Source organism: Notechis scutatus, chromosome Z (assembly GCF_049901735.1).
Source record: "Notechis scutatus isolate UNSWTSFEM ecotype Mainland chromosome Z, rNotScu1.2, whole genome shotgun sequence".
Lineage (NCBI taxonomy): Eukaryota > Metazoa > Chordata > Lepidosauria > Squamata > Elapidae > Notechis > Notechis scutatus.
This window is the reverse complement of record NC_142025.1, coordinates 110,726,728-110,754,659: the sequence shown is the minus strand read 5'-3', so window position 1 is coordinate 110,754,659 and position 27,932 is coordinate 110,726,728. Positions and strand designations below refer to the sequence as shown.

At 45.0% G+C, this 27,932-nt stretch overlaps 1 protein-coding gene across 1 annotated transcript; it reads left to right on the top strand.

The window, feature by feature from the left end:
• SALL2 (spalt like transcription factor 2) lies at window positions 1–27,932 on the top strand. Its single transcript, XM_087948440.1, is given in 5 exon segments — window positions 1–178; window positions 14,606–16,649; window positions 16,651–16,951; window positions 26,332–26,775; window positions 27,653–27,932. Coding segments are annotated over 4 exon segments (2,847 nt in total). The 5' UTR covers window positions 1–105; the 3' UTR covers window positions 26,761–26,775; window positions 27,653–27,932.

Sequence of the window (27,932 nt, the reverse complement as noted above, 5' to 3'; positions counted from 1 at the left end):
GAGGGGGTCCGGCAGGAGGGATGCCATTCCTGGGAGAGTGCAATCAGGGGGTCCCTGGCTCCCCACCAAAGAGAGACACTTGGGGTACCCTCCCCTCCTGCCGGCATGTCTCGGAGGAAACAGCGCAACCCCCAGCAGCTCATCTCTCTCGGCCAAGGGTTCCCGGCCTCTGAGAACGGTGGGTGCCCGGTGGGGTGGGGGAGGAAGGAAGGAAAGATTTGGGGTGGGGTGGGTGAAGAGGGAAGGACCCCTCTCCCCCCGGGACGTTAGGGCAGGTGCCCTGAGGACGGTAGGCAGCGTTATGCGTGGGAGAAAATATGTCAAGGCTTAGCAAAGTGGGAAAGTTTCACGCGTTCACTTCACTCGGCTCTCCGCCCTTAGAAAATCTAAGCAAAAGTTGGGAAATTTGAGTTTGCTAGCTTGTGCAAACTTTGCTAAGATTGCTAGAATTCTTTCTTGCTTACTGGTGTGCTCAAAATGGGGGGCGGGTTAGACAGATGCATTCAAATGCCTTCCCCAATTGCTTACAACCTTTGGCAGGCAAATATTTTATTCCTTTGTCTAGACATTATTATTATTATTATTATTATTATTATTATTATTATTATTATTATTATTATTATTATTATTATTATTATTATTATTATTATTATTATTATTATTATTATTATTATTATTATTATTATTATTATTATTTCAAGCTCCTGCCTCAAAACACCCTGATATTCGTGTAGGCTAGCAAAGATTGCCTTCCGAGGCTAACACACAAGGGGTGTGTAAGATTTGTGACACCCTCCTGCGTGTTGGAGGGAGGTCTTTCATGGAGATGTGGACTTTTTGGAGGGGGAAGCCTCAGGTACGGTAGAGACATCCAGATCATGATTGTCCCAAAGGTGCTTTTTTTTCAAGAGGCAAATGGACTTTCTTTGAGATTTTTTTTTCCTTTTCTTTGAAAACCTTTCACTTCTCATCTAAGAAGCTTCTTCGGTTTTTCAAACAAACAAACACACAAAAAAAAAAACCTCAAAAAATCCAGTTGCCTTTTGAAAAGAAGAAAAAAGCACCTTTGGGGCAAATAGTGGATGGGTAACTTTTTCATAAAATGACCAGAACTGCAGGGACAGGTGTGCACAAGGATGGAGTAGAACTAGAAAAGGAGAAACAGTGTCAACCCATGCATCGGCAGTCAAACCTTTTTAGGGTTCCTGGTTCGAGATGCAAAATTCCTTTTATTCCATTCCCTTCTGAAGCATCTCTTCTGTTAGTATCCATTTGCCAAAACACTCATCGTACCTACTAATAAATTCAGGTCAAAACTTCAGGTGGCTTGAGCAAGTGTGATCAAAACTTCAGGTGGCTCGAGCAAGTGAGCCAAACTGCATTAAGACAAAACAAAAAGCTGGCATTCAGGGAAGGGACCGAAGACGGCCACTGTGTGATCCGATGGAGGAAAAGCTAATCCTAACCCCACCCTTTTCCATGCAGCTTTGTTTCCTTTCACTCTCTCGAAATTAAGGAACTCGTGATTGAAACCCTACAATGCAAACTAAGATCATGCAATATCCTAATATCTCCCCCAAACCACACTTCAGCCCTCATCTTGATGGCTCCTATGTCGTAAACAAGACATGGTTTGATGGATTGTAGGTCTGAAAAATATTGGCTACAAGACAGCTGACTGGCAAATTTCAGCTGTAGACGGACAGTTCATGCAATATTGTAACACACCTACTTACACCCATGTTTTGTTGACACTCTGAATGCTGTCTACTTATCTCAGCAAGCCAAAGTACATTTTTTTCCAAGTAAACACCAGTTCCTAGCCTTTGAGAGAAAGGGAGGGAGAGGAGAAAGAGAGAGGGAGGGATAGGGAGAGAGAAAGAAAGAGAGAGGAGAGAGGCAGAGAGAAAGGGGCGAGGAGAAAGAGAGAGGGTGGGGGAGGAGAGAGAAAGAGAGAAGGAGGGAGGGAGGGAGGGAGGGGGAGGGAGGGGAGGAGAAAGAGGGAGGGAGAGAGAGGGAAGGGGAGGAGAAAGAGAGGGGGAGAGAGGGAGAGGAGAGAGAAAGCTAAAGGGGAGAGGAGAAAGAGGGAGGGAGAGGGAGAGAGAAAGAGGGAGGAGAGAGGCAGAGTGGGAGAGGAGAAAGAGAGAGGGAGGGGAGGAGAGGGAAAGAGAGAGAAGGAGGGAGGGAGGGGGGAGGAGAAAGAGAGGGAGAGGAGAGAGAAAGAGGGAGAGGAGAGAAAAAGCTAGAGGGGGAAAGGAGAAAGAGAGAGGGAGGGAGAAGAGAGTGGGGCAGATCCCTTAACGAAGAACAGAGTTAGAAGGCACCTTGGAGATCTTCTAGTCCAGCAGCCCACAACCATGTGGGCATTGGGGACCATTTCCACAGAGAGGTTTTTCCACAGACCGGAGTACAGCATGGTTTTGCACACTGCCTGCATCCCAGGAATCAGGCTCCACTTGTTTGTCCAGCCCAGTTTTTGGCATCCTGCAGACAGGTGCCAGTTCACAGAGCAGGCATTGGGGACCCCTGTTCTAGTCCAATTGCCCTATTCAAGCAGGAAACCATGTAATATTTCAGACAAATGATTGTCCAACCTCTTGTTTAAAACCTCCATTGATGAATGTCCCAAAGGTGCTTTTTCAGGAGGCAACTGGACTTCCTTGTTTTTTTGTTTTTTTCTTTTGACTGAGAATCTCTACAGACTTCATGGATGGAGCATTTACAACTTCTGGAGGCAAGTTGTTCCACTGATTAATTGTTCTAACTGTCAGGAAATTTCTCCTTAGTTCTTGGTTGCTTCTCTCCTTGATGAGTTTCCACCCATTGCTTCTTGTCCTGCCCTCAGCTGCTTTGGAGAATAGGTTGACCCCCTCTTCTTTGGGGCAGCCCCTGAGATATCGGAACACTGCTATCATTTCTCCCCTGGTCCTTCTTTGCGTCAAACTAGACATACCCAATTTCTGCAATCATTCTTCATATGTTTTAGCCTCTAGTCTCCTAATCATCTTCATTGATCTTCTCTGCATTTTCTACATCTACTTCTCTGCATTTTCTACATCTATCTATCTATCTATCTATCTATCTATCTATCTATCTATCTATTATCTATCTATCATCTATCTATCATCTATCTATCTATCATCTATCTATCTATCATCTATCTATCTATCTATCTATCATCTATCTATCTATTTATCTATCATGTATCCACCTATCTATCATCTATCTATCTATCTATCATCTATCTATCTATCTATCTATCTATCTATCATATCTATCTCTCTATCATCTATCTTTATGTATCTATCATCTATCTATCTATCTATCTATCTATCTATCTATCTATCTATCTATCTCTCCTTTTCATTAAACTAGCCATACCAATTCCTGCAACCATTCTTTGTACGTTTTAGCCTCCAGTCTCCTAATCATCTTTATTGATCTCCTCTGCACTTTTTTCCTAACGTATCTATATCTATATCTATAACTATATCTACCTATCTACCTATCTACCTACCTACCTATCATCTATCTATCTATCTATCTATCTATCTATCTATCTATCTATCTATCTATCTATCTATCGATATAGATATACAAGATATAGATATATCGTGGCAACCAAAACTGGATGAATATTCTAAGTGCAGTCTTACCAGTGAAACTTTCTACAAGTTTCATAAATTTGTCCATCTGTCCTACATGCCTTCCGGGTTTTGTTTTGTTTTGTTCCCTATATCACCGGTCCAAAGCTCTCTTGCATTCCCAAAAGCCAAAGAAGATGATCGGTCCCATATGTATTCTGTCACACTTCCCTCACTCCCATATTTTTGCCACACACTGCTTCTTTTCTCTTGGTTCTCGGGCTATTTGTGCTGTTGCTAAGTAACTCACCAAAGTGCAAGATAGTTTCTCTTGTGTTAAGTTAGACCTTTCTTTTCTTTTTTTCTTCCCCTCTTAGGTTTTTTTTTTTTTTAAATTTTCTCCCTCCCATCCCCCACCCTCTTTGCTGCTCTTACGGTGGACAATTGCATTGAATTGTCTCCGGTCCAGGTTCCTTCCCCAGACTGAAGAGAGAAAAACAAGGGGAGGATAGAACACAAGCAAATTGCAATTTGTTCCTCTTGACCAAAACAAAAAACAAAAAAAAACCACAACTTCGAGCTGCAAAATAAAAATTGTACAGAGACACACATACGCACCCCGGGGAATTACACAAGGGCCTTGAAATTTCCCAAGCAACCCCGGAAGCCTTTCAAAGTTTAATTTTTAATTTCACTGGGGGAAATGATTCAAGGCGCGAACTCTGTTTAATCAACTTTATGCAATTTGGACAGAAAAGAGATTAGATAGCAGGGAGATTTGTTGTTGTTGTTGTTGTTCTAAGCCCACTCAGATTTCGGGGGTGGATGGGGGGAAAGAAACAATTGGTCTCTTATAGAGATTAAGGTTCTGATTTGGGGGAAGGGGCAAAGGGTTTGTTTGAGGTCCAAAGGAGATCACATTGAGGAAAGATAATTTAAACCGAGAATTGGATCGTAAGTAAACAAGGAGAATTTTTCAAGGCATGGCAGTTTATTGCACTTAAGGGTTCATTAACAAGCTTTATCCGTGGCTATTTTGGTTTCATGGATTCATACCACATTTTAAGCCAGCTTGTGGCTTGCTTAGCTTTGGTTGAATGGATTTGGGGAATCCAGCCCATGATGGGATTCAATTTTTTTTTACTACCGGTTCTGTGGGCCTGACTTGGTGTGCGTGACATGGCTTGGTGGGTGTGGCTTTGTGGGCGTGGCAGGGGAAGGATACTGCAAAATCCCCATTCCCTCCCCACTCCACTAACTTGCTTTCCAGCTCCATTCTCCTGTGCAGGGCAACCAAAGAAGACCCAGCCGATCAGCTGGGACTTGGGAGGCGGAGAGTAGATGGGGGCAAGGCCACTCAGAAGCGGTATTTGCCAATTCTCCAAACTACTCAAAATTTCCACTACTGGTTCTCCGGAACTGGTCAGAACTGCTGAATACCACCTGTGGTTTATTCCACGAAGCATCATTAAACCAACTTTCCAGAGGATGTCAACTGTCCATCAACTGACCTTTAGTTCATTTCCATCTTGGCCAAAATATCCTATCTGAGCAAAGAACAAAAGCTCACCTAAACTCATTGTAGGCCAACACAAGAGTTTTCCCCACTGTTGTCACCAAAACCAAAATGTTCAGTTTCTACAACTTTGTTTACAGTTGTGTTGCTTGGGAAAGAGTTTGGTGAATGATCCACTGAGGTTGACCCTTGCACGGGAATCTGTACAGGTGGTCCTCGACTTATGACCAGAATTGAGCCCCAAATTTCTGTTGTTAAGTGAGACATTTGCTAAGCAAGTTTTGCTCCCTTCTACCTTCTCTCTCTTGCCACTGTTGTTAAGTTAGCAACATAACTGTAAAGTGAACCTGGCTTCCCCATCGTCTTTCCTTGTTAGAAGGTGATCGCATAACTCTGGGACATTGCAACCGCTGTAAATACGAGTCAGTTGCCAAGCATCTGAATTTTGAGCAGATAACCACCAGCAACAGTCCTTGGTGTGAAAAATGATCGTGAGTCATTTGTTTCAATGCCATTGTAACTTTGAGTGGTCATTAAACAAACTATTGTAAGTTAAGGACTAGCTAGGCAGCACTCAAGGCAGCAATTTTTATTTTTAAGTGTATATCAAGACATGAACAGTGTGGCCTCTGGGTATAATTCATTTTGATACTAACAGCAATAATGATAATCATAACAGTTGTTATATTAATCAAACTTATATAATCCTAGTATTAATATACATGTTTTTTTAGTGATTCAAAATTTCAATGTTCTATTTTAATGCCAATAATATTATAAGCATACCTGGTAATTCCATCTTTCAACCTCTGGTCTTTTCCTTCTAATTATTACTTATATTCTGTTATATAAAAATTATATCTGTTAATATTCCCCCTATTTCTTATTTCTACCTCTATAATAGCTTCTAGTCAGGTCACCATTGCTAATCCTAGTATTAATACACGTTTATATTAAAGCATAGTCTTTCATTATTTGGTTGTTCAAAGTCACAATACACTATTCAAGTACCAGTCATCCTATTATTTAAACATACCTAGTAATATCAACTTTCAACCTCCAATCTTTCCATCTAACTATTGCTTCATATAAAGGTGTGCATTCTTATTTCTGTCCCTATTCTATTTTCTAATCAGGCCATCATTATATTAGAAAAAAAAGATAGATAGGTAGATATAGAAAGAGATTGAGAGAGAGAGTGAGAGAGTGAGTGAGAGAGAGAGAGAGAGATCTTCTTGCATCAGCCAAGTTCCCTCTCTCCTCTCCTCCTCTTCCTTTCTTCTCCATCTTCATCCTCCTTTCCATCATTCTCTCCAGCTTCCTCTTTCTCCTCTTCTTCCTCTTCCTTCTCCTCCTCCACCTGTACATCATTTCCTTCCTCCCTCCATCCTCCTCCTTCTTTTCTTCTTTGCTATTACTCTCTCCATCCTTTCTCCTCCTCGCCATAATTCCATCCAACCTCTTCCTCCTTTGCCTCCTACTATTCATCGCTTCTTTCATCCTCTTCTTCCTCTTTCTCCTCCTCCTCTGCTTCCTCCTCTTCCTCTTCCTGATATCCATTGCTCCCTCCCTCCCCCTCCTCCTTCTCTTCTTCTTCTTTGCCATCACTCTCTACATCCTCTTCCTCTTCTTCCTCCTCGCCATAATTCCATCCAACCACTTCCTTCTTCGCCTCCTATTCATTGCTCCCTTCCGCTTCTTCCTCTTTCTCCTCCAACCTCCTCTTCCTCTGCTTCCTCTTCTTTCTCTTCCTGCTATCCATTGCTCCTTCCCTCCTCCCTCGCCATCCTTCATCCTCCTCCTATCCATTGCTCCCTTTATCCTCTTCCCAACTCCTTCTCACCATCCTTTGGCCTCCGCTTCCTCCTCCTCCTCCTGCTATCCATCACTCCCTCCTTCCCTTCTTCCCCTGCTATCCATCTCTTCCTCTTCCCATTGCTCCCTCCTTCCTCCTCTTCCCCCTGCTATCCATCTCTTCTTCTTCCTCCTCTTCCAATTGCTCCCTCCTTCCTCCTCTTCCCCCTGCTATCCAGCTCTTCCTCCTCCTTCTTCCTGCTATCCATCGCTCCCTCCCTCCTCCTCCTCCTTGCCATCCTTCGACCTCCTCCTATCCATCATTCCCTCCTTCCTCCTCTTCCTCCTGCTATCCATCGCTCCCTCCTCCTTCTCCTCCAGGTGCGCTCCGGAGCCGTGGCGCACGGGGGCGCCCCACGCTGGCTTCTGGTGGCGGCGCCGGCGCCGGCGACAGCCGCCCTCCAGACACCAGAGGTCCCTGCTGCAGAGCCGTGGGGGAGCCCGCCGATCTCTCTCGCCGCCGCCGCCGCCTCCTCTTCCTCCGGGAGCGGCCGAGATGAGCAGCCCCCGAGGACGCGGGGAGCCGGCGGAGGTCGCGGGCGCTGCGGCGGCTGACGCTAGCATGGCAGAGCCCGCAGGTGGGGAGGAATGGGCTGCAGCGGGGAGGGAGGAGGGAAGGAAGAGCGGGAAGAGGGCGAGGGATGGGGTGGGGGGGGTCCCCGGCACCCCCCGACCCTTTCTTTCCCCAGCAGGCCGGTCCTTCTCCCCATCTTCCATCTCCCTTCCAGTCGCGGCCGGTTGGTTCGCCTCTCCGGGGTCCTTTCCATTGTCTACCCCTCCCAAAAGCACGCGTCCGTCCCCACCCTCCGGGATGGGTGGGTGGATGAAAGAAGGAAGGAGGAGGGGGAGATAAACCAATATGGTGGACGGAGCTGAGACCCTTTGGCGTTCCCCTCCGTCCCCGCCTGCCTCCTGTTTTAGGATGCGTCCACAAGCAGATCTGCAAGAAAGGCGGATCGTGGTTTGCGCTCAGCCGGGTTTAGAAACCCACAAACAACCTTGGGGGATGGGGCGGATGGGAGGGGAGGGGGGGAGGCGATCTAGAGGAGATCCTCGCTTCCTAAAATTGCGAAGCGGTGGTTGAATGGGTGCTTTTTCTGGCATCCTTTGCCATGCACGATAGCTTCTTTTCCCTGCTTTCAAAAGGTCAACCATGAGGGCTAGAAACTTGGCTCCAGTTGGCCCTATCTTTCAATGCTAATAAAGGCAGAACCACCATTTTGCTGTGCTGGCATTTCCTCTCTCCCCCCTTTCCCTCCCTCTCTCTTTCCCTCTCTCTCTTCCCCTCCCCCTCTCTCTTTCCCTCCCTCTCTTTCTCTCCCTCCCTCTCTTTCTCTCCCTCTCTCTCTTTCCCTCCCTCTCTCTCTTTCCCTCTCTTTCCCTCCCCCTCTTTCTCTCCCTCCCTCTCTCCTTCCCTCCCTCTCTCTCTTTCCCTCCCTCCTCTCTCTTTCTCTCCCTCTTTCTCTTTCCCTCTCTCTCTTTCCCTCCCCTCTTTCTCTCCCTCTCTTTCCCTCCCTCCCTCTCTCTCTTTCCCTCCCTCTCTCTCTTTCCCTCCCCCTCTTTCTCTCCCTCCCTCTCTCTCTTTTCCTCCCCTCTTTCTCCCCCTCCCTCTTTCTCTCCCTCCCTCTCTCTCTCCCTCCCTCCTTTCCCTCCCCCACTCTCTCATTCCCTCCCCTCTCTCTTTCCCTCCCTCTCTCCTTCCCTCCCTCCATCTCTTTCCCTTCCTCCTTTCCCTCCCTCTCTCTCTTTCCCTCCCTCCTCTCTCTTTCTCTCCCTCTTTCTCTTTCCCTCTCTCTCTTTCCCTCCCCTCTTTCTCTCCCTCCCTCTCTCTTTTCCTCCCCTCTTTCTCCCCTCCCTCTTTCTCTCCCTCCCTCCTTTCCCTCCCCACTCTCTCCTTACCCTCCCCTCTCTCTTTCCCTCCCTCTCCTTCCCTCCCTCCATCTCTTTCCCTTCTTCCTTTCCCTCCCTCTCTCTCTTTCCCTCCCTCCTCTCTCTTTCTCTCCCTCTTTCTCTTTCCCTCTCTCTCTTTCCCTCCCCTCTTTCTCTCCCTCTCTTTCCCTCCCTCCCTCTCTCTCTTTCCCTCCCTCTCTCTTTCCCTCCCCCTCTCCTTCCCTCCCTCCTCTCTCTTTCTCTCCCTCTTTCTCTTTCCCTCTCTCTTTCTCTCCCCTCTTTCTCTCCCTCCCTTTCTCTCTTTTCCTCCCCCCTCTTTCTCCCCCTCCTCTTTCTCTCCCTCCCTCTCTCTCTCCCTCCCTCCTTTCCCTCCCCACTCTCTCATTCCCTCCCCCTCTCTCTTTCCCTCCCTCTCTTTCCCTCCTCCTCTTTCTCTCCCTCTCTCTTTCCCTCCCTCTCTTTCCCTCCCTCCCTCTCTCTTTCCCTCCCTCCCCCCTTTCCCCCTCTCTTTTCCTTCCTCCATCCTTTCCCTCCCTCTCTCTTTCCCTCCCTTTCTTTCCCTCCCCTCTCTCTTTCCCTCCCTCTCTTTCCCTCCCTCTCTCTCTTTCCCTCCCTCTTTCCCTCCCCCTCCCTCTTTCCCTTCCTCTCTTTCCCTCCCCTCTTTCTCTCCCTCCCTCTCTCTCTTTCCCTCCCTCTCTCTCTTTCCCTCCCCTCTCTTTCCCTTCCTCTCTTTCTCTCCCTCCCTCTCTCTTTCCCTTCCTCCATCCTTTCCCTCCCTCTCTCTCTTTCCCTCCCCTCTCTCTTTCCCTCCCCTCTCTCTTTCCCCCCTCTCTCTTTCCCTCTCTCTCTTTCTCTCCCTCCCTGTCTCTTTCCCCCCTCTCTTTCCCTCTCTCCCTCCCCCTCTCTCTTTCCCTCCCTCTCTCTGTCTGTCTCTGTCTGTTTCTCTCTCTTTCCCTTCCTCCTTCCCTCTTTCCCTCCTCCTTCTCCAACACACCCCAAGCTTGGCTCAAGGACTGCAGGATTGAAGATGCCAGGAGATCGATCCTTGAGGATGACCCAAATGTCTGGGAAGAAGGCCAGGGTCAAAACAGAGCAAGCTTCCTCAACTGAAGATTACGCTTCCCAAAATCCCCAGCCTCCATTTGCACTAGTGGGGTGGAGGATTCGGGGAGTGGATGCTGGTTGCATCTGGAAGCCATCACCCATTTTGGCTTTTTGTGCATTAGTATTGTGATTCACCTGTGGCCCAGTGTTTCTCAACTTTGGCCACTTTAAGATGTGTAGACTTCAATTCCCAGAATTCCCCAGGCAGTCATGGCTGGCTGAGGAATTATGGGAATTGAAGTCCACACATCTTCAGAGTAGCCAAAGTTGAGAAAGACTTGTCATGTGAGATTCTAGGTTTTATTGAAAAACGTGTGTCTAGGCTTTGCTGACTGGGGAATTCTGGGGCTTGAAGTCCATACATCTTAAAGCTGCCAAGATTGAAAAACACGGATTCTAGTCCAATTGTTACTCAGAACAAAAATCTGCCAAACCATCTTCAGGCCATTGGATCCTTGTCTGAGACACTCCACTATCCATAATCCTGCTTTTAGGTTCCCGGTGCAGTGGCAGGCTGATCTATCACTTAACACTCAACTTTCTTCCTTGCCTTTAAACGCTCTGCTCATGCTGGCATTTTGGTGACCAAATGGGTTTTGAAGAGGAGGAACAACTTCTGAGATCCTTGTATCATATCATTTCCAAACTAGATCTGACCTAGATCTTTGAACTGACCTTCACAAGGCCGGGTTCCCCGATCCGCAGGGAGGAGATCTCTGAATCTTCTCTCATTTCGCTGTCTCCCCAAGAAACGTACAATGGCCAGAACTGGACACAGCCCAGATAACAATCTAAGCAAGGGAGAGTATCTTTTTAACTGCCGCATCGCATTACATCGGTTAGATGTATTGTTTGTTGGAAGGAAATTTTCCATCTGAGCCTCTCGGTGTTTATGGGTCGCGATATGCCAAGAGAAGGCCGTGGCTGTGCCAGCACGCACGAATTATCCTGCTTGAGAGATGCCAACTTTCCCCAACATGGTCCTCTCCAGATGCATGGCTTTATCCCTGCGGCTAAAAATTTGGGGAATTATAGGTAGTCCTCAGTTTATGACCACAATCGAGAGCAGAGTTTTCACTGCTAAGTGTTGCTGAGTGAGTTGTTCCTGATTTTATGAGCTTCATTGCCATGATTATTAAGTCAATCGCTGAAGTTCTTAAGGCAGGAGTGTCAAACCTGATTTCATTGAGGACCACATCAGGGTTGTGTTTGACCTGGGGGGGGGCAGGGGACATGGCCAGGGTGGGCGTGGCCAGCTCAACATCACTTGTGGGGCGGGGGACGCCTGTGGCAGCCCAAGTGCTCTATCAGGGAAAATGGAGCTCAGGAGGGCTGTGTGCGGCCTTCCTGAGCTCCGTTTTCACTGGCAGAGGCACCGTGGACTGGTCCTTTGCTATTTTCAGGGCAGTCCCATGGACCAGGTCTAAGCACCCCATGGGCTGGATCTGGCCCACGAGCCTTGAGTTTGACACCTCTGTGTTAAGGGGATCTTTTTAAAAAATCCAGCTTCCCCCAATGACTTTGCTGTTTGGAAACGTTGCAAACGGTGTTCTCCCCTGAGCTGTGAAGAGCATCCAGTAGTGGGAGGTGCTTCAGTCTCCTCTTGGATAGCCTGGGCTTAATTTGCAGGACGCTCTTCCTCCTCCACGGGACTCCTCCCCAACGTCCCTCAGTTTTAGCTCAGCCTTCATTGAGATAGTAGCTTTCCAGATTGGCCGGAATAGCAGCTAAGACGAAGAGAACAAAACATCAGATTTGCTTTTCACTAAATTCAGGAACCCTTTATTTTGTCATCTAGGAGTCCCAACAGCCTACGACGGTCTCTTTAAACTCTGACCATCGTAGGCTGTTGGGACTCCTAGATGACAAAATAAAAGGGTTCCTGAATTTAGTGAAAAGCAAACCTGATGTTTTGTTCTCTTCATCTTAGCTGCTATTCCGGCCAATCTGGAAAGCTACCTATCTCAACAAAGGCTGAGGTAAAACTGAGGTATGTTGGGGAGGAGTCCCGTGGAGGAGGAAGAGCATCCTGCAAATTAAGCCCAGCCTATCCAAGAGGAGACTGAACCACCTCCCACTACTGGATGCTCTTCACAGCTCATGGAGAACAGGCGTATCAGGTAAGTACCAACGCCTATTTCCATGACCCAGGGACATTACATCCGTCGTAAAGCGGCTAAATTTTGATCACGTGACCACAGGGAAGGTGTGATGGTTGTAAGGACCAGTCAGAAGTCCCCTTTTTCACTGCTGTTGTAACTTTGAATGGTCCCTAAACCAATACAGGTAGTCCTGGCCTTACAACAGTTTATTCAGTGACCATTCAAAGTTATGACAACAACCCTGAAAAAAGTGACTTGACCATTTTCAACCATTGCAGCATCCCCAGGGTCATGTGATCAAAACGTGAATGCTTGGCAACCGGTTCATATTTATGAAAGTTGCAGTATTCCAGGATCGCGCGATCCCTTTTTGCAACCTTCTTTGTTACTAACTGGACAACTGCAATGATTCACTTAACAAATGGAGCAAAACTCACTTAAAAAATGTCTCTCTTAGGAAGAAAAATGTTGTGCTCAATTGTGGTAAGTCAAGGACTATTGTGGTCCTCATCCAACTGGAACAGTGGCCCCGCAACCTTTTGGTCACCAGGGACAGGTTCCGTGGAGAGAGAGGTTTTTCCGTGGACCAGAGTGGGTGTGGTTTCATGTCCTGTGGATGGGGCTTTGCTTGTTTATGCGGCCTAATTTCTGGCATGCTGCCGCCCAGTGCAGGTCCACGGACCTCGCTGGAGGGAAAATTGAACTTTAGTAGATCTCTGCTTTGAATATGCAGCGAATTTGATTTAAAATTATACAGGTAGTCTTGACCACAATTGAGCACAAAATTGAGATACATGTTCTTAAAAAAAAATTGTTTAATGATCCTCTCCTGATGTACTGCAGTGGTGGTATTCAGCCGGCTTGCATTGGTTTGGACGAACCTGTCATGGAGTGGCAGTGCGAGGGAAGGAGGAGGCTGTTTTCCCTCTTTCTTCTCCCTGCTCCTCCTCCTTCCCTCATGCAGGCTGCTCCGTTGCAGTGCAGCTCCCAGGATCCACTTTGACAGCGGTGGGGAGGGATTTAATAACCGATTCACCCATGATCAGGTTGGTCGTTGCGAAAGATTTGTCCCGCATGTGCAGCAGAGCTGAAGGACGAGGATGGGCCACGCCTCCCATGACAACCAACCTGACCCTGGGTGAACCAGTTGTTAAATTATTTGAATATCACCACTGATGTACTGCCTGTGTTTCTCATCTTCTGCCTATCTTATATATAGGTAGTCCTTGTATTACAACAACCTTTGAGCCCAACGTTTACATGTTTAAGAGAGACATTTGTTTAGTGACTTTGGTCCCATTTTATGACTTTTCTCACCTCAGTTGTTAAGTGAATCCCTGCGATTCTTAAATTAGTAACATGGTTGTTAAGTAAATCCAGCTTCCCCATTGACTTTGCTTATCAGAAGGTCACAAAAGGGGGTCACATAAGCCCAGGACGCCCATAACCATCATAAATATAAGTTGGTTGTCAAGCCTCCGAATGTAAATCATGTCCACCAGGGGGATGCTGAAACGGGTATAAGTACAAAAAAAGGGGCATCAGTCACTTTTTTCAGTGCCATTGTAGCATTGAATGGTCATTAAATGAACTGTTCGTTAGGGTAATGATGATTTAATAGCTGACCAGCTGCTGTAATGTTGTAATACTGTAATGATGATGCAATGGTAGTAACAAGTCAGCAGAATTATTTGACTGCTACCACTTTAAGAGGCTGTAGTATAAGAGAGGCCTTGTTGGGGCATAACTCTCTTTCCTTGTGTGCTTCCCTGCTGTAGCTAATTGCTGATTGAGTGTTTGACTTTTGCCTAGTACGTGTATGTATATTCTTTTGTGTAGATAAACCACTATTTAATTATAAACCTCTGTGGGCTGTAATTGCTCCTGGGTTGTCTCACCTAGTCACACTGTGCGTACTCTGACAGTGTTGTAAGTTGAAGACTACCTATATATATATATACAGGAAGTATCATGCAGACATGTATAAGTCTGCTAATCTGGAACAGCAGCCTTTTAAATATATAAATATATTTTAAATATACATATTAAGGGTGTGAATAAGGTTTAGAAGGCACTACAGGTAGTCCACAACGTACAACCACAATTGTGCCCAAAATTTATGTTGCTCAGTGAGAAATTTATTAAGTGAGTTTTGCCCCATTTTACAACTTTTCTCGCCACATTTGTTAAGTGAATCACTGCAGTTCTTAAATTAGTAAGCCGGTTGTTAAGTGGATCTGATTTCCTCATTGATTTTGCTTGTCAAAAGGTCGCAAAAGGAGATCACATGACCGTGGGATATTGCAAGTCATAAATATGAACCAGTTGCCAAGTGGCAGAATTTTGATCATGAGACAGCAGGAATGCTGCAGTGGTTGTAAGTGTGACTTTTTTCAGTGCCATTATAAGTTCAAATGGTCACTAAATGAACTACTGTAAGTCAAGGACTATCTGTATTAAGTCTTTATCTGTCATCAGTGTTCTATGTTCCTGTATTTATTTATTTATTTATTATAAATCTGGTCGTCTCTTTTTTCTTTCTTTTACCTTCCCAGGAGACACTGGGGATGACTCCAGCCCCTTCTCCTGCCCTTCCTGTCACATCAACTTCAAGGACCCCTCCGAATTATCCACTCACACCACTACTTGTTTCTCAGAGCGAGCCCCCAGTTCGGCAGGACTTGCGACTACTCCCACCACTGGCCAGGAGCACTCTAGCGTTTGCTCCTCATCCTCCTCTTCCGTTGAGGTCCACCCCGAAAGTTCTCCAAGCATGGATGTGGAACCTGGGCCCTTGCTGACTAAGCCAAGCCAAGAGTCCGCCTCTTCCCGGCGCCCTCCTCCACCACCCCCAACCCTGCCTCCCCCCACCACTCTCTCCACTGGGCATCTCAACATCCCTCTCATCCTGGAAGAGTTGCGTGTTCTGCAACAACGCCAACTCCATCAGATGCAGATGACGGAACAGATCTGCCGCCAGGTGTTGCTCTTGAGTTCATGGGGGCAGGTTGGGGCTCCAACTTCTACCACAGAACCTGCTTCAGTGGCATCTGCCCCGCCCAAGCCGCCTTTGCCTGTCTTTTCCATCAAGACTGAGCCTGGGAGGAGCCAGGTATCTGCCTCTCCAGATGTGCCCAAGCCAGCATTCTTCCATCTCTACCACCCATTCCCTGGTGGCACCAGAGTGCCCAAAGCTGAGCAGCTCCTAGCTCCAGCCTTTCCTACAGCCACAGGCGTCTTGGCAGCCCAGTGCTTAGGAACTGCCCGGGGTCTGGAACAAGCCACATCTCCAGGACTCTTGCGACAGAAGAACGGAGGAGGAGGAGGAGGAGGGGGAGAACCCAACTTGGAAAGTGAGAAACCAAGTGGGCGCCACAAATGCCGTTTCTGTGGGAAGATCTTTGGCAGTGACAGCGCCCTCCAGATCCACCTACGCTCCCACACCGGCGAGCGTCCCTACAAATGTAACATCTGTGGGAACCGTTTCACCACCCGAGGCAATCTTAAGGTCCATTTCCATCGTCACCGGGAGAAGTACCCTCATGTCCAGATGAACCCTCATCCAGTCCCGGAGCATTTAGACTACGTCCTGACCACTTCGGGACTCCCTTATGGCATGTCCGTGCCACCTGAGAAAGCTGAGTCAGGAGAGGAACACGGGGCCCTCCCTGCGACCGAGCGCAAGGCCCTGAGCGCCACCGAGAGTCTGAGCCTACTATCAGGCACAACTCCTTCAGGCGCGGCTCAAGCTTTGCCCAGTTTCAACAAGCTGGTCCTGATGAAGGCAGTGGAAGCCAAGGGGAAGGGGGATGAGAACACCCCTCCTGAATCAGAGACAGAAGGGGCCCGTCTTCAGCTGGGGAAGCTTGTGGGGGCCTTGCCCAGCTGGGCTCTATTGGCCAATCACTTCAAGGCAGGCCCAGCCATGGGGCCCTTCCCCTATGTCCTGGAGGCCTCTCCCTCGGAGACCTCCAAGCTCCAGCAGCTGGTGGAAAAGATCGATCGCCAAGGATCCTCGTCCTCCGTGGGCACAGCTTCTGTGGCCCCATCCACAGCCGGCTCCTCGGTGTCATCTTCTCCGGCATCTTCAGGGCCCAATCAGTGTGTCATCTGCTTGAGGGTCCTCAGTTGTCCCCGAGCTCTGCAACTTCACTACGGGCAGCACGGGGGTGAACGCCCCTTCAAGTGCAAGGTCTGTGGACGAGCCTTCTCCACTCGAGGGAACCTGAGGGCTCACTTTGTGGCCCACAAAACCAGCCCATCGGCCCGAGCACAAAACTCTTGTCCCATCTGCCAGAAGAAGTTCACCAATGCCGTGAGCCTCCAACAGCATGTCCGAATGCACCTGGGTGGGCAGATCCCCAACGGAGCTCTACTGCCTGAGCCTTCAGCCCCAGAGGGGGCCCCATTGGGAGAAGGGGAGAAGCCACAGGAGCAGCCACCTATCCCCCAGGAGGAGGAGCTGTCAGAGGAGGAGGAGGAAGAAGAAGAGGAGCCCACTGATGAAGACTCGGTGGAAAGCATTGGAGAAAAGGCAGAGCAGGTATCCAGTCCTGAAGGTCTGTGTCCTCCCAAAGAAAGGGAGGAAATGGAGCAGTCTGGGGGGGGGAGAAGGAGGACCCAGAGTACTCTCCTCCTCCCCACTGGGGCCCCAAAGTCCTCTCTGCCCCTTGAAGGATGGGGAAGAGAAGGCCGATATGGAAGAAGAGGATGGTGGAATTGCCCCGGTGGAAGAAGAATCAGAGAAGGAGAAAGGAGGTGCTGGAGAAGGTCCGTCCAAGAAGCAGCAGCATCAGGGCAGCCAAGCCAAAGAGGAACCAGTGCTGATCTGTGGGATTTGCAAACAGCCCTTCACCGACAGGGCAGCCTTGCGCAAACATGCGATGACTGCCCATCCCCAGGTAAGAAATGAAGACGGTGGGATAGGGGACATCTGGCTTCCTCTTGTGGTCTTGGATAGGAAGGCATCTTCCCTAGTGTGCTGTCTGTCGCCCTCTAGAGGGGTCCTTGGCATAGGCAAGGCTACATTCTTCCTATGGATTATCTCTCTTTTTTTTAAAGACATTTCACTCTCATCCAAGAAGTTTCTTCAGCTCAAATATGAAGATGCTTCTTGGATGAGAAGCAAAACGTCTTCAAAGAAAAACCAGAAAGTCCAGCTGCCTCTTGAGAAAGAACCTTTGGGACAACCATGACCTGGATGACTGAGAATCTCTATAGATTCTCCTATGGATGTTCTCCAGATGTGTGGTGCCACAACTCTCCTATGATCTGCAGTTCAGCAGGATGAGACCTTCATAACTTTTGTGTTGGGTGGACCAACCTTCCCTAACCTGGTGCTCTGTAGTCTCCACCACCCTCAGTGTAATGGGGAGAATAGGTTCTGCAGATGGAAACAGAATTGGTTGGCCTCTTGATGAGAGACTAATAGGGAATCGAGAACTGTAGACAGGGAAGTCAAAAAATTGGATAGACCACTTCCATGCTGTTCCTGAGGAAACCCCTAGAAGTCCTATACCATCTTTTACTCTTGTGCCATTTCTGATTATGGGCAAAAATTTAATTGTCCTATACTGCAACATCCTAGGTTCCTTGCTTAAAAACTATACCCTGCCTTGAAATAATCTCCAGAAATCCCAAATATTTTGCTGCTGTACATTACAGGTAGTCCTTGATTTACAACAACCATTGAGCCCAAAATTTATGTTGCCATGGAAGACATTTGTTAAGAGAGTTTTGCCCCATTTTACAGTTAAGTGAAATCCTGAGGTTAGTTACTAATACTGTTCCATGGTGTTACTGTGTTAGTAGCACAATAAGTAAGTTAGTAACACAATTGTTAAATGAATCTGGCTTCCCCATTGACTTTGCTTGTTAGAAGATCGCAAAAGGTGATCATGTGACCTGGGACATTGCAACCGTCATAAATATGACCTAGTTGCCAAGCATCTGAATTTTGATCATGTGACCATGGGGATGCTGCAACAGTTCTAAGTGTGAAAAATAGTCGTCACTTTTTCAGTGCCGTTGTAACTTTGAACAGTCATTAAACAATTGGTTGTAAGTTGAGGACCACTGGGTAGGCTTTATCTCATGATCATTTGGGTCTATGGAAATTCTCAGTCATCCAGGTAATGATTGTCCCAAAGGTGCCTTTTCAATAGGCAACTGGACTTTTCTTATTTTTTTCTTTGAAGATGTTTCACTTCTCATCCAAGAAGCTTCTTTAGCTGACTGGATGGTTGGGAATGGAAGGATTTATTCTCCTTGCTGGTCATTTGCATCTTTTTAGAGAGTCATTTAGGCCACCTGGAGATTTATCTCTTCATCTCTCATTATTAAGATAAAGGCCAGACCTCACTCATACCGGTGTGAATAACAGAAAAGCATGCTTGTACTTTCATGTCCAGTTTCTCTTTGAGTTTTGGTACAACCATGCTTTCCTCACACAGTTTTCCTCTGTGCACAAGTCTGGCTTCAGAAGAAATTTGGATGCTGGTAATTGTAGAGAAGCATGGATTATCCCATTCTGCCCAAATTTCAACTCTCAAGTTGTTAATGGAAGGTTGCCACTGTTTTGTATAATCATCTTTTTTTAAAAAAATTAACTTTATTGAATTTTTATTACATTAAAAACATAAAAAATATATCACTCAATAACAGCTATTTGTGGTGCTTATCATATAACAATCATTTGTACAATATTTACGGGTATTAATTTGTACATAATTATATTCTTATTCTATCTATATTCTATATTTAATAATTACCTATCCTTAATCTGCCTCCGATCTATCCAGCTATACCATTGTTCCCATGCCTTATAAAATATTGAAGCTTCCTTATCTTTTAAACTCAGCGTTAATTTATCTATTTCAGCACAATTCATAACTTTTTGTATAACCAGTTCCTCTACAGGTGTATATGGCTGTTTCCAACATTGGGCAAAGGCGATCCTGGCAGTAGTCAATATGTTTAATAATAAGCATTTTGTGCTCTTTACGTATTTTTTTTAAGATCCCCAATATAACCATCTTTTGAAGTGGAGGCCGATGTCAACAATTGCAAAAGTTCTGCTTCCTGTCTTGGTGAATCTGCTTGTAACTCTTCACAGATAATCCTTGACTTACGACTTTAATGATTGCTCAAAAGTTACAACGGTATTGAAAATAGTAATTTACATCTGGTCCTGCACTTATGTCTATCAGAGTATCCTCACAGTCACGTGATCATGATTTAGTTTGATCATGAACAATTGAATCATGATGATCTTTATTGGAGTCTAGTCTTGCATTTATACACATTTTTAGTTATCCTCCATCACCGGTTAACTTTGGTTACTGTTTAACTTTCGTTTTTGTTTAGCACAGTCATCCATACAATTAATTATCTCTAGTTAAAGTCTAACATATGTTTACTTCCTCTCTAATCCTCCTTTAGATTAGTGACTTTGTTTACCTGAGTTGTATTTGCTTGGAAACATTCTTTATCTGAGGTTTGCCATCTGAGATTGGAACATTCCTGCAATTACAACTACATATCCTTGTTTTTTATTTTAAATGGAGGATTCAAAGATTTATGAATGTATCGCAATTGTAGAGGATTAAGAGAGGGGGAAGCAGGACGAAACAATGCAAATAAATTTGGAATACATTGAATAAAACAACAGGTTGCAATTAGTACAATAATAATAATTATAGCATAAAGGAAAAACTGTCTGAGCCAAGACCAATCAGGGAGCCAATTGGTTAGCCACTCAAAAGGTGAGTAATGAGCATGGATATTATTTTGAATGTATGATTGTAAATTGGCACGCTCATCCTCAATAGTTTTATTCAAAGAATGAAAATGCACAGCACATCCACAGTGTCCAACTAACGTACAGAACCCTCCCTGGCGGGCTAAAAGATAGTCTATGGCAAAATGCTGCTGTAAGACATCTTGATTTAAGTCTTCTATTTCATGCTGTAAATCACGAATAATAGCAGCGGTAGCATTGATGGATTTTTCAAGTCTGCAGGTGAGACCAAGAATAGATCGTCTGTTTTCTTGAGCAATTATGCCAGGATAAGAGCCTAGAGTAAGGACTCCTGTAACGGCCCCTGCCAATGCATGGCCAAATGTAGAACCAGAAGACAATTGTGCGTCAATAGTGACTTCATCATTACATGTAGGCCCCAGAGAGGAAGGCCGCTGTCGAGTTGATGGGAGCGTACCTATTTGAACAGGTAGAGTAAAATAACCTATAGTTGCACATTGATAATTCTGAGGATGAACATTAGTAGCATATTTATCAAAAAGAACCACATATTAGGATCCTTAAGCTGCCAACCAGCGCATATCGATCCTGTATTAGATTGATCAGAGGCATTAAAAATAGGAAAATTGTCAGGATACATATCAGGAGCTATATTAATTCCATGCAAAGAAGAATTAAAGGTACCTGACAACCAATAGTAGTCAGAACAATAACTGTAATTCCCTAGCTCTTTTAATATGTGCTGAGCAGCATCATAATCAGACCAATTATGAAGCCAAGTGTGTTTAGCGTGACAACAGAAACACAGACCCCTTGTAAATTGACTAACTTTCAAGTAATGCCAACGGACAGAAATCAATTGCATAGGGGGTGTAGAAAATAGCCAGGAGTGTGAAATAGATTGTAGTTGTGAAACAATAAATGTAGAAGACATGATCAAGTTAGGGGTAAAAGAAATTTGACCAAATGCCATTGGGGCTCATAGTATAAAGTAATATTTGTGCCATGGGTCATAAATATGTATTGGGCATGACGAACCCACAAATTAGGGTTAAGACGAACCACAGAAGTGTCATTTTGAGCAGAAACACCATTAACCATAAACAAGAAAATACAAAGTAAAATGGTAACAGAGTTAGCAGTAATAGCAAAAACAGCAGCAACAAGATTTTCAGGAGTCTGAGGTAATGAGGCCTGTTGCAGTTGTTGTTGAGCTTGATATGTAGTAGATTTAACCTGGCCTCAAGTGATGGGTTGCGGGCGCGTTGACCTTGGAAGACGGACTTCCGTGTTCAGATGAAGATTGAAATCCGGAATCGGGTTGTGAAGGCCCTGATGCCATGCCATGATACGGACGAACACAGCGCTGGAACCCACACTGCTTGTTGAGTAGAAGGATCTTCCACGGCGGCGTAACCACGACCCCAGGTGATCGGGCGGTGTAGGGCCTTTCCAGGTTGGATCTGGAGCTTGGCGATACTTTACCAAAGGCCTTGCTAAAGATTCAGTAGTTCGAAAATGCAAATTAACAGGTGAGTCTGCAAGAGAATCTAAAAAGGTTAAATAATTCCAAGTATATAATGCTACAGCAATGAGATTTTGAATCTTTCGCAGATGGTAAGGGCCAGACTCAGTTTGTAATTGTTTCTGAAGCAATGCCTTAAAAGTACGATGAGCTCGCTCAACTATAGCTTGACCCTGAGAGTTGTAAGGAATTCCATGCACTAAAGTAACATTCCATTTCTGACAAAAGATTTGAAATTCCTTACTAATATAAGCGAGGCAATTGTCAATTTTAAACTGAGAAGGCCAACCCATTACAGCAAAAGAGGATAGGCAATGAGAAATAACATGTGAAGTACATTCGTGTTTTGAAGCAGTAACCCAAAGGAAATGTGAATGAGTGTCAATAGACGTATGAAGATAGCAATATGGCTTAAAGGTTGAAAATTGAGTTACATCCATTTGCCAAATTTGATTAGCTTGGGTTCCTCGTGGGTTGACACCTACTTGAAAGGGAACTGCCAGTTGTTGACAAGCTGGACAAGCACGGACAATATCCCGGGCTTGAGATAATGAAATTTTAAATTGCTTTGCAAGCGATTTGGCATTTTGATGAAAATAAGAATGACTAGCAACAGGATCAGCAAACAAAGACGCAACATCCTTTAAGGGTTCATCTGCCTTCCGATTTCCTTCAGTCAAGGCATTAGTAAAGGGAGTATGACTTCGAATGTGTTCTACATACAAAGAATACAAGCGAGTTTCCAAACTATTCTTTAAAGATAAAAACAAGGATAACAAATTCTTATCCAAAGAGAGAGCACAATAAGAAAAGGGAAGAGATTGCATAGCTAAATACACATATTGAGTATCAACGATCAAGTTAATAGGTTGGTCATTGAACAATCGTAAAGCCAAAATCACAGCAGCCAGCTCAGCACGTTGAGCTGAAGTCTGCGTGGCAGTAAATTTAGAATACCATTGTTGTTGAATCTTCCAGACAACCACACCCCTTGTAGGTGATCCATCAGTAAAGGCTGTAAGAGCTTTAGAAATAGGATTTTGCACAAAAATGGGAAAAAAGGCCGGATTTAAAGTAGTAGTAACCACTATTCTAGGATCCTTGGGCAAAGAATACAACAAGTTTCCCACATATTGAGAAAAGGCTATCTGATATGATTCTGAAATCATCATCAAATGCTCATGTTCAACTTTTGTACGAGTGAAAGCTATGCTAATGAGATCCTGTCCTGTAAGATGTAGTAGAAGGTTCTATATGACCAGCAGCCAATTGTTCTTGAACCAATTGTTGTAAAGCAGCGAGTTTTTCCCTTGATAACGGCCATTGTTCCACCCAAACCGGCGTAGAACAGAGCCATTTAAGAGGAAGAGCCATCATCAAGAATCAAATGGGCATTAAGAAGAGAAAGGATATCACGGCCCCAAATATTAGTATGAATATCTAGAATGTATGGTTGTAGGAAAAAGGACTTACCAGCAGATGTTGTAACATTAATTTCTTGAACACTCTGCCAAGCAGCTGTAGAACCTCCTATTCCCCACAATGAAGAAACTGTCGTTTTTGGCCACTGTACTGGCCACTGTAAAGAGGAGATGACAGTAACATCGGCTCCAGTATCCAATAACCCTTGAAATGGTTGTTTATTAGGGAAGAGCATTAACAAAGGACGAGAGGAGTTCAGCTGATGAAGTAAGCCTACAGATAAAGAAGTTGATCCAAATCCTGCATCCCCACGATTACCTGTACCAGGAGATGGATTTTCATATGGAAGAAGCAATTGAGCAACAGAAGAATTACAAGGAGGAACTTGAGGAAGATTCACCCAAATCTGAATCATGAGGATACCAGTGTAATCTGAATCTATTACCCCAGGCACAACAAAACAGCCCTTTTTGTGTGCAGAAGAACGAGGCAAAATTAAGCCAACTAATCTCGAAGGAAGAGGACCTTTAAATTGAAATGGAACTATTTTAACTTCCATGGGAAATTTAAACTCAATTTCCTCTTGAGTGATTAAATCGGTCCCAGCGCTACCGGCTGTGGCTGGGGAGGAGTGAGAGAGACTGCTGGAGGAGTCAGAGTGATGGGAAAGGCACGCTTTGGATTCTGGGTGGGTGCCACACCCATTGGCAAGTTTCCTGACCGAAACCGACATTGATTGGCCCAATGAAATCCCTGTTTACAAATAGGGCACTTCTTAGAAGGACGATTCTGAGGCATAGAAGGTGTAGAATGACAGTCCTTCTGAAAGTGGCCAGGCTTCTTACACTTAAAACAGTTACCAATTGGTCGCTGTCCTTTCTGAATAGCAGCATTTTATAAGTTTGTGATCCAATATCCTGGCAGACTCGCAGCATATCTGCCAGAGTGTAATGAGCAGTAGCCTTTAACAGCTGTAAACCTCTTTTACAATCTGCATTAGCATTTTCAACAGCTAACTGGCGAAGAAGTTCATCAGCAGCTTCCTGATGATCAAACTGCTGACTAATTGCTTTGGACAAACGCTCAACAAAGTCAGCATAAGGCTCATTGGCATTCTGTCGAATGTTTGAAAAATTTGCTCTAGGTTCTCCAGCTTGGGGTACCTTAAGAAAAGCACGAAAGGCACATTCAGAAGCAATAGTTAACATAGCTGGAGGAAGAACAACTTGAGTAGGAATTGTACCAAATGGTCCAGAACCAAATAGCTGCTCAACTGTATATGCTCCTCCCCCTCCTAAAGCAGCAGCCTGAGCATGTCTCATATATTCACTCTCCCAAACCATATATTGCATGGATGTTAAAATCATGCGAAATATTTGCTTCCAATCTTCAGGGATCATTGTATAACCACTTTTTATTCCTTCTACAAGTCCTCTTGTAAAATTACCACTAATCCCATAGTCTGTAACTACCTTTTTTAACTCTCTTAAGATCTGATAAGGCAGACCCTCCCATTCTGCTACTTGCAGTCCAAGCTGTGGCCCCTGACCAGGACGATATTGTACTGGACAAACACAGTAATTCTGCAAGTTCTGTTCCTGAGACAAAGGCATCCCTTTTACAAGTCTCTACCATTTTCTGAAAAGAAGACTGAACAATAGAGTCAGGAGGCTTTTGCCCTGTATCTGCAGGAGCTGAGGGAATTGAAGACATATATTCAGGTGAAGAAAGGGGACAAATGACAGCATTAGTATAACGTGAAGGTGGAGGAGTTAAAAGAGAAAATTCATTGTGACCAAATTTTTCAATTGCATGCCTACATAAATGCCACACATGCAAAACTTCTATTTTTGCTTGAGGTTCAGTATGCAATGTTTTTACAATACGTTCCCAATCAGTTAATTTTAAAGACCCCTTTTCTGGGTACCATAAGCACTGAACTGCAATCTCCTGGACCAGCCTTAAGAGATTTCTCTGTGGTACCTCGGTATTATTTTTCTTCAACAAATAGCCTAATTCATCTACATGCTTCCTTTGTTCCTCAGAAAGCGAAGATCCCATACTTACAGAAACCAAAAGGTTGAAGAAACCACAAAGGGTTGAAGGTGCACCAAATCCTTGCCGGACAAAGTAAGAGGGTCCCTGTTCAGGCGCCACTTGTTGTAATGACGAGGCAGTCGAGTTGTTTGATCATGAACAACTGAATCATGATGATCTTTATTGGAGTCTAGTCTTGCATTTATACACATTTTTAGTTATCCTCCATCACTGGTTAACTTTGGTTACTGCTTAACTTTCGTTACTGTTTAGCACAGTCATCCATACAATTAATTATCTCTAGTTAAAGTCTAACATATGTTTACTTCCTCTCTCTAATCCTCCTTTAGATTAGTGACTTTGTTTACCTGAGTTGTATTTGCTTGGAAACATTCTTTATCTGAGGTTTGCCATCCGAGATTGGAACATTCCTGCAATTACAACTCTACATAGCTGCTTCTCAGCCTTTATGGACAAGTAATCCTCAACTTACAACAATTCACTTAGTTACCATTCCAAGTTACAGTGGCACTGAAAAAGTGAGTTATGACCATTTTTCATACTAGTGACCGTTTCAGCATCCCCATGGTCACGTGATTTACATTTAGATGCTTGACAATGGATTCACATTTATGATGATTATAGTGTCCCGGGATTATGTGACCCCCTTTTCGACTTTCTGACAAGCAAAGTCAATGGGGAAACCAGATTCACTTAACAACCATGTTGCTAATTTAACAACTGCAGTGATTCGTTTAACAAATGCAAAAATAGTTGTAAAATGGGGCAAAGCTCACTTAACAAATTTTTCACTAGGCAACATAAATTTTGGGCTAAATTGTGGTCATAAGTTGAAGACTACCTGTATTTATGATCATTCCAGGATCCTGATGTTCACATGATCGCCATTTGAAACCTTCCCAACTAGCTTTTGATAATAAAGTCAGTGAAGGAAGCCAGATTTGCAAAAAAGGGTTGCAAATTCAGGCACAATTCACTTAAACGACTGCATCATTTAGCAACAGAAGGTCCAGTTCCAATTGAGGTCATAAGTTGAGGACTACCTGTATTGAAACAGTCTTGGCATATGGAAAGTGCTCTTTTGTCTCTAAACATTCCTAAATGTTGTCCCTTTTGAGGAATAGACAACTTCAGGACACCCTGATGGACTTTAGTTCCCATTGTTCTTGTTCAACCACTAAATCGTGCCCTACTCTCTGCAACCCCATGGACCATAGCACACACACACACCCCAGTCCTCCATTGTCTCCTGAAGTTTGCCAAAATTCATATTGCATTGATTGCATTATCTAACCCTCTCATTCTCTGCTGTCCCCTTCTCCCTTTGACTTCCATCTTTCCCAACTGTCAGGGTCTCTTCCAATGAATCATGTCTTCTCATTTGGCAGCCAAAGTATTTGATGACATCCCATAGTTCCTAAATTGGAAGAAAATATTGGGTATTCCTCCTTTGGCTTTTGCCACCATATCCATACCTCCCTTTTCCTTCTCCTGCTTTTTTTTTTTTCTCTCCAAAGGTTCATCTTGGGAGCCATGTTTGGAGCAATAACCAGGCGCGGCGGGGACGGCACCTGCCTCTGGAAGGGCCCCTGCCGGTGCTCACCGGGGGCCAAGTCAAGCTGCAGGACTTCCTGGGACGAGACATCCCAGCCCAACTGGTTGGGGTGGGTCCCCTTTCCTTCTGGAATCAGTACACCGCCTTTGTCTCTGGGGGCCTGCCCGCCAAGCCTACCCACAGCACAGCAGCTTCTGTTGTTTCATCTTCTTCCTCTTCTTCCCCCAACGTGGCCACACAAAGCCTCTTTGGATCGAGCAATGTGCCTGGGAAGGTGGTCCCTGCGGAGTCCAAGGAAAACCCTCCAGTGACCAACTTGCTGCTCCTTTCCCCGCCAGCAGCTCCCGTTTTGGAAACGGTCCCCGAGAACCAAGGAAAGGGGGAAAAGTAACCCAGCTTCTACTGAGTAAGGTGGTAGTGGGGGGTTATGAAGATTGCGAGAAATGGGCTCTGGCCAAAATGATGAGATTGGAGTTGCACTTTGCCAGCATGTCTGTGTGTTTATATCAAAATGTTTGGATAGTGGGTGATATTGGAAGCTAGATCAAACATTCGTTACTAATAAACAGTCTCACTTTGTGTCTGTTTCATTTTATTTGGCTGGGTAGGGTAGGGTAGAGTAGAATAGGATAGAATAGAAGAGAAGAGAAGAGTTGAAGGGACCTGGGAGGTCTTCTAGTCCAACCCCATTCAGGCAGGAAACCCTATACCATTTCAGACAAATGGTTGTCCAATCTCTTAAAAATGTCCAGTGTTGGAGAATTTGCAGCTTCTGGAGGCAAGTTGTTCTTCACTAATATCACATGTGTATTAATAGTACGGGATGCTAATGGAAAGTTTAACTTGATGCATAAAAGTAAATCATGTCAGTATTTATAGGTTTTGTTATATTTTTGGACTCAGAGAGGGAATCTGTGAACATCCACGACCTGGTCTCAAGTTGGGCATCTGTGATTTGAAAGAGGGCTTCAAATTCAACTAAGTGGTGGTATTTGATTGATTGGACAAACCAGAGAAGGCTGGATCCTATTAATACTGGGATGGGAGACCACAAAGAGATCCTAAAATTAGACGCTAGATTATGAAGTCAAAATAACAATAAAAATCCTACTGGCAAAATGTTTCCAAGAAAACTATATGGTTCGGGAATCGGCCTTGATTTGAGGAAGTCTTTATTTTTATGATTAAAAAAAAGTCATAGTTGGAGTTGCAAGGCCAGAAGAATTGAGAACCTGAAACCTACTTGTTTCCTATAACTATATCCCTCTCTTTTTCTCTTCCAGAGTGATCAACTCAAGAGGGACCAAGTGTGCGGCAGCAATTAAACCTTATATCTGATGATGCAAATTGATATGGTTCCAATATAATTTAGTGTTTTACTTTTAACGTAGTTTGGAGCTCCGTTGGCCAAAAGGCAGGATCCTGACCCGAGGCAGGGAAGGATGGTCCCTGCCTTATACTTTTGATTTTTTTTTTTAAAGAAATTTCCCTCTCATGTAGAACAGGACACCAAATGGCCTCAGCCGAAGAATTTATTCCCTCAATAAAATAAATTTGAAAGAA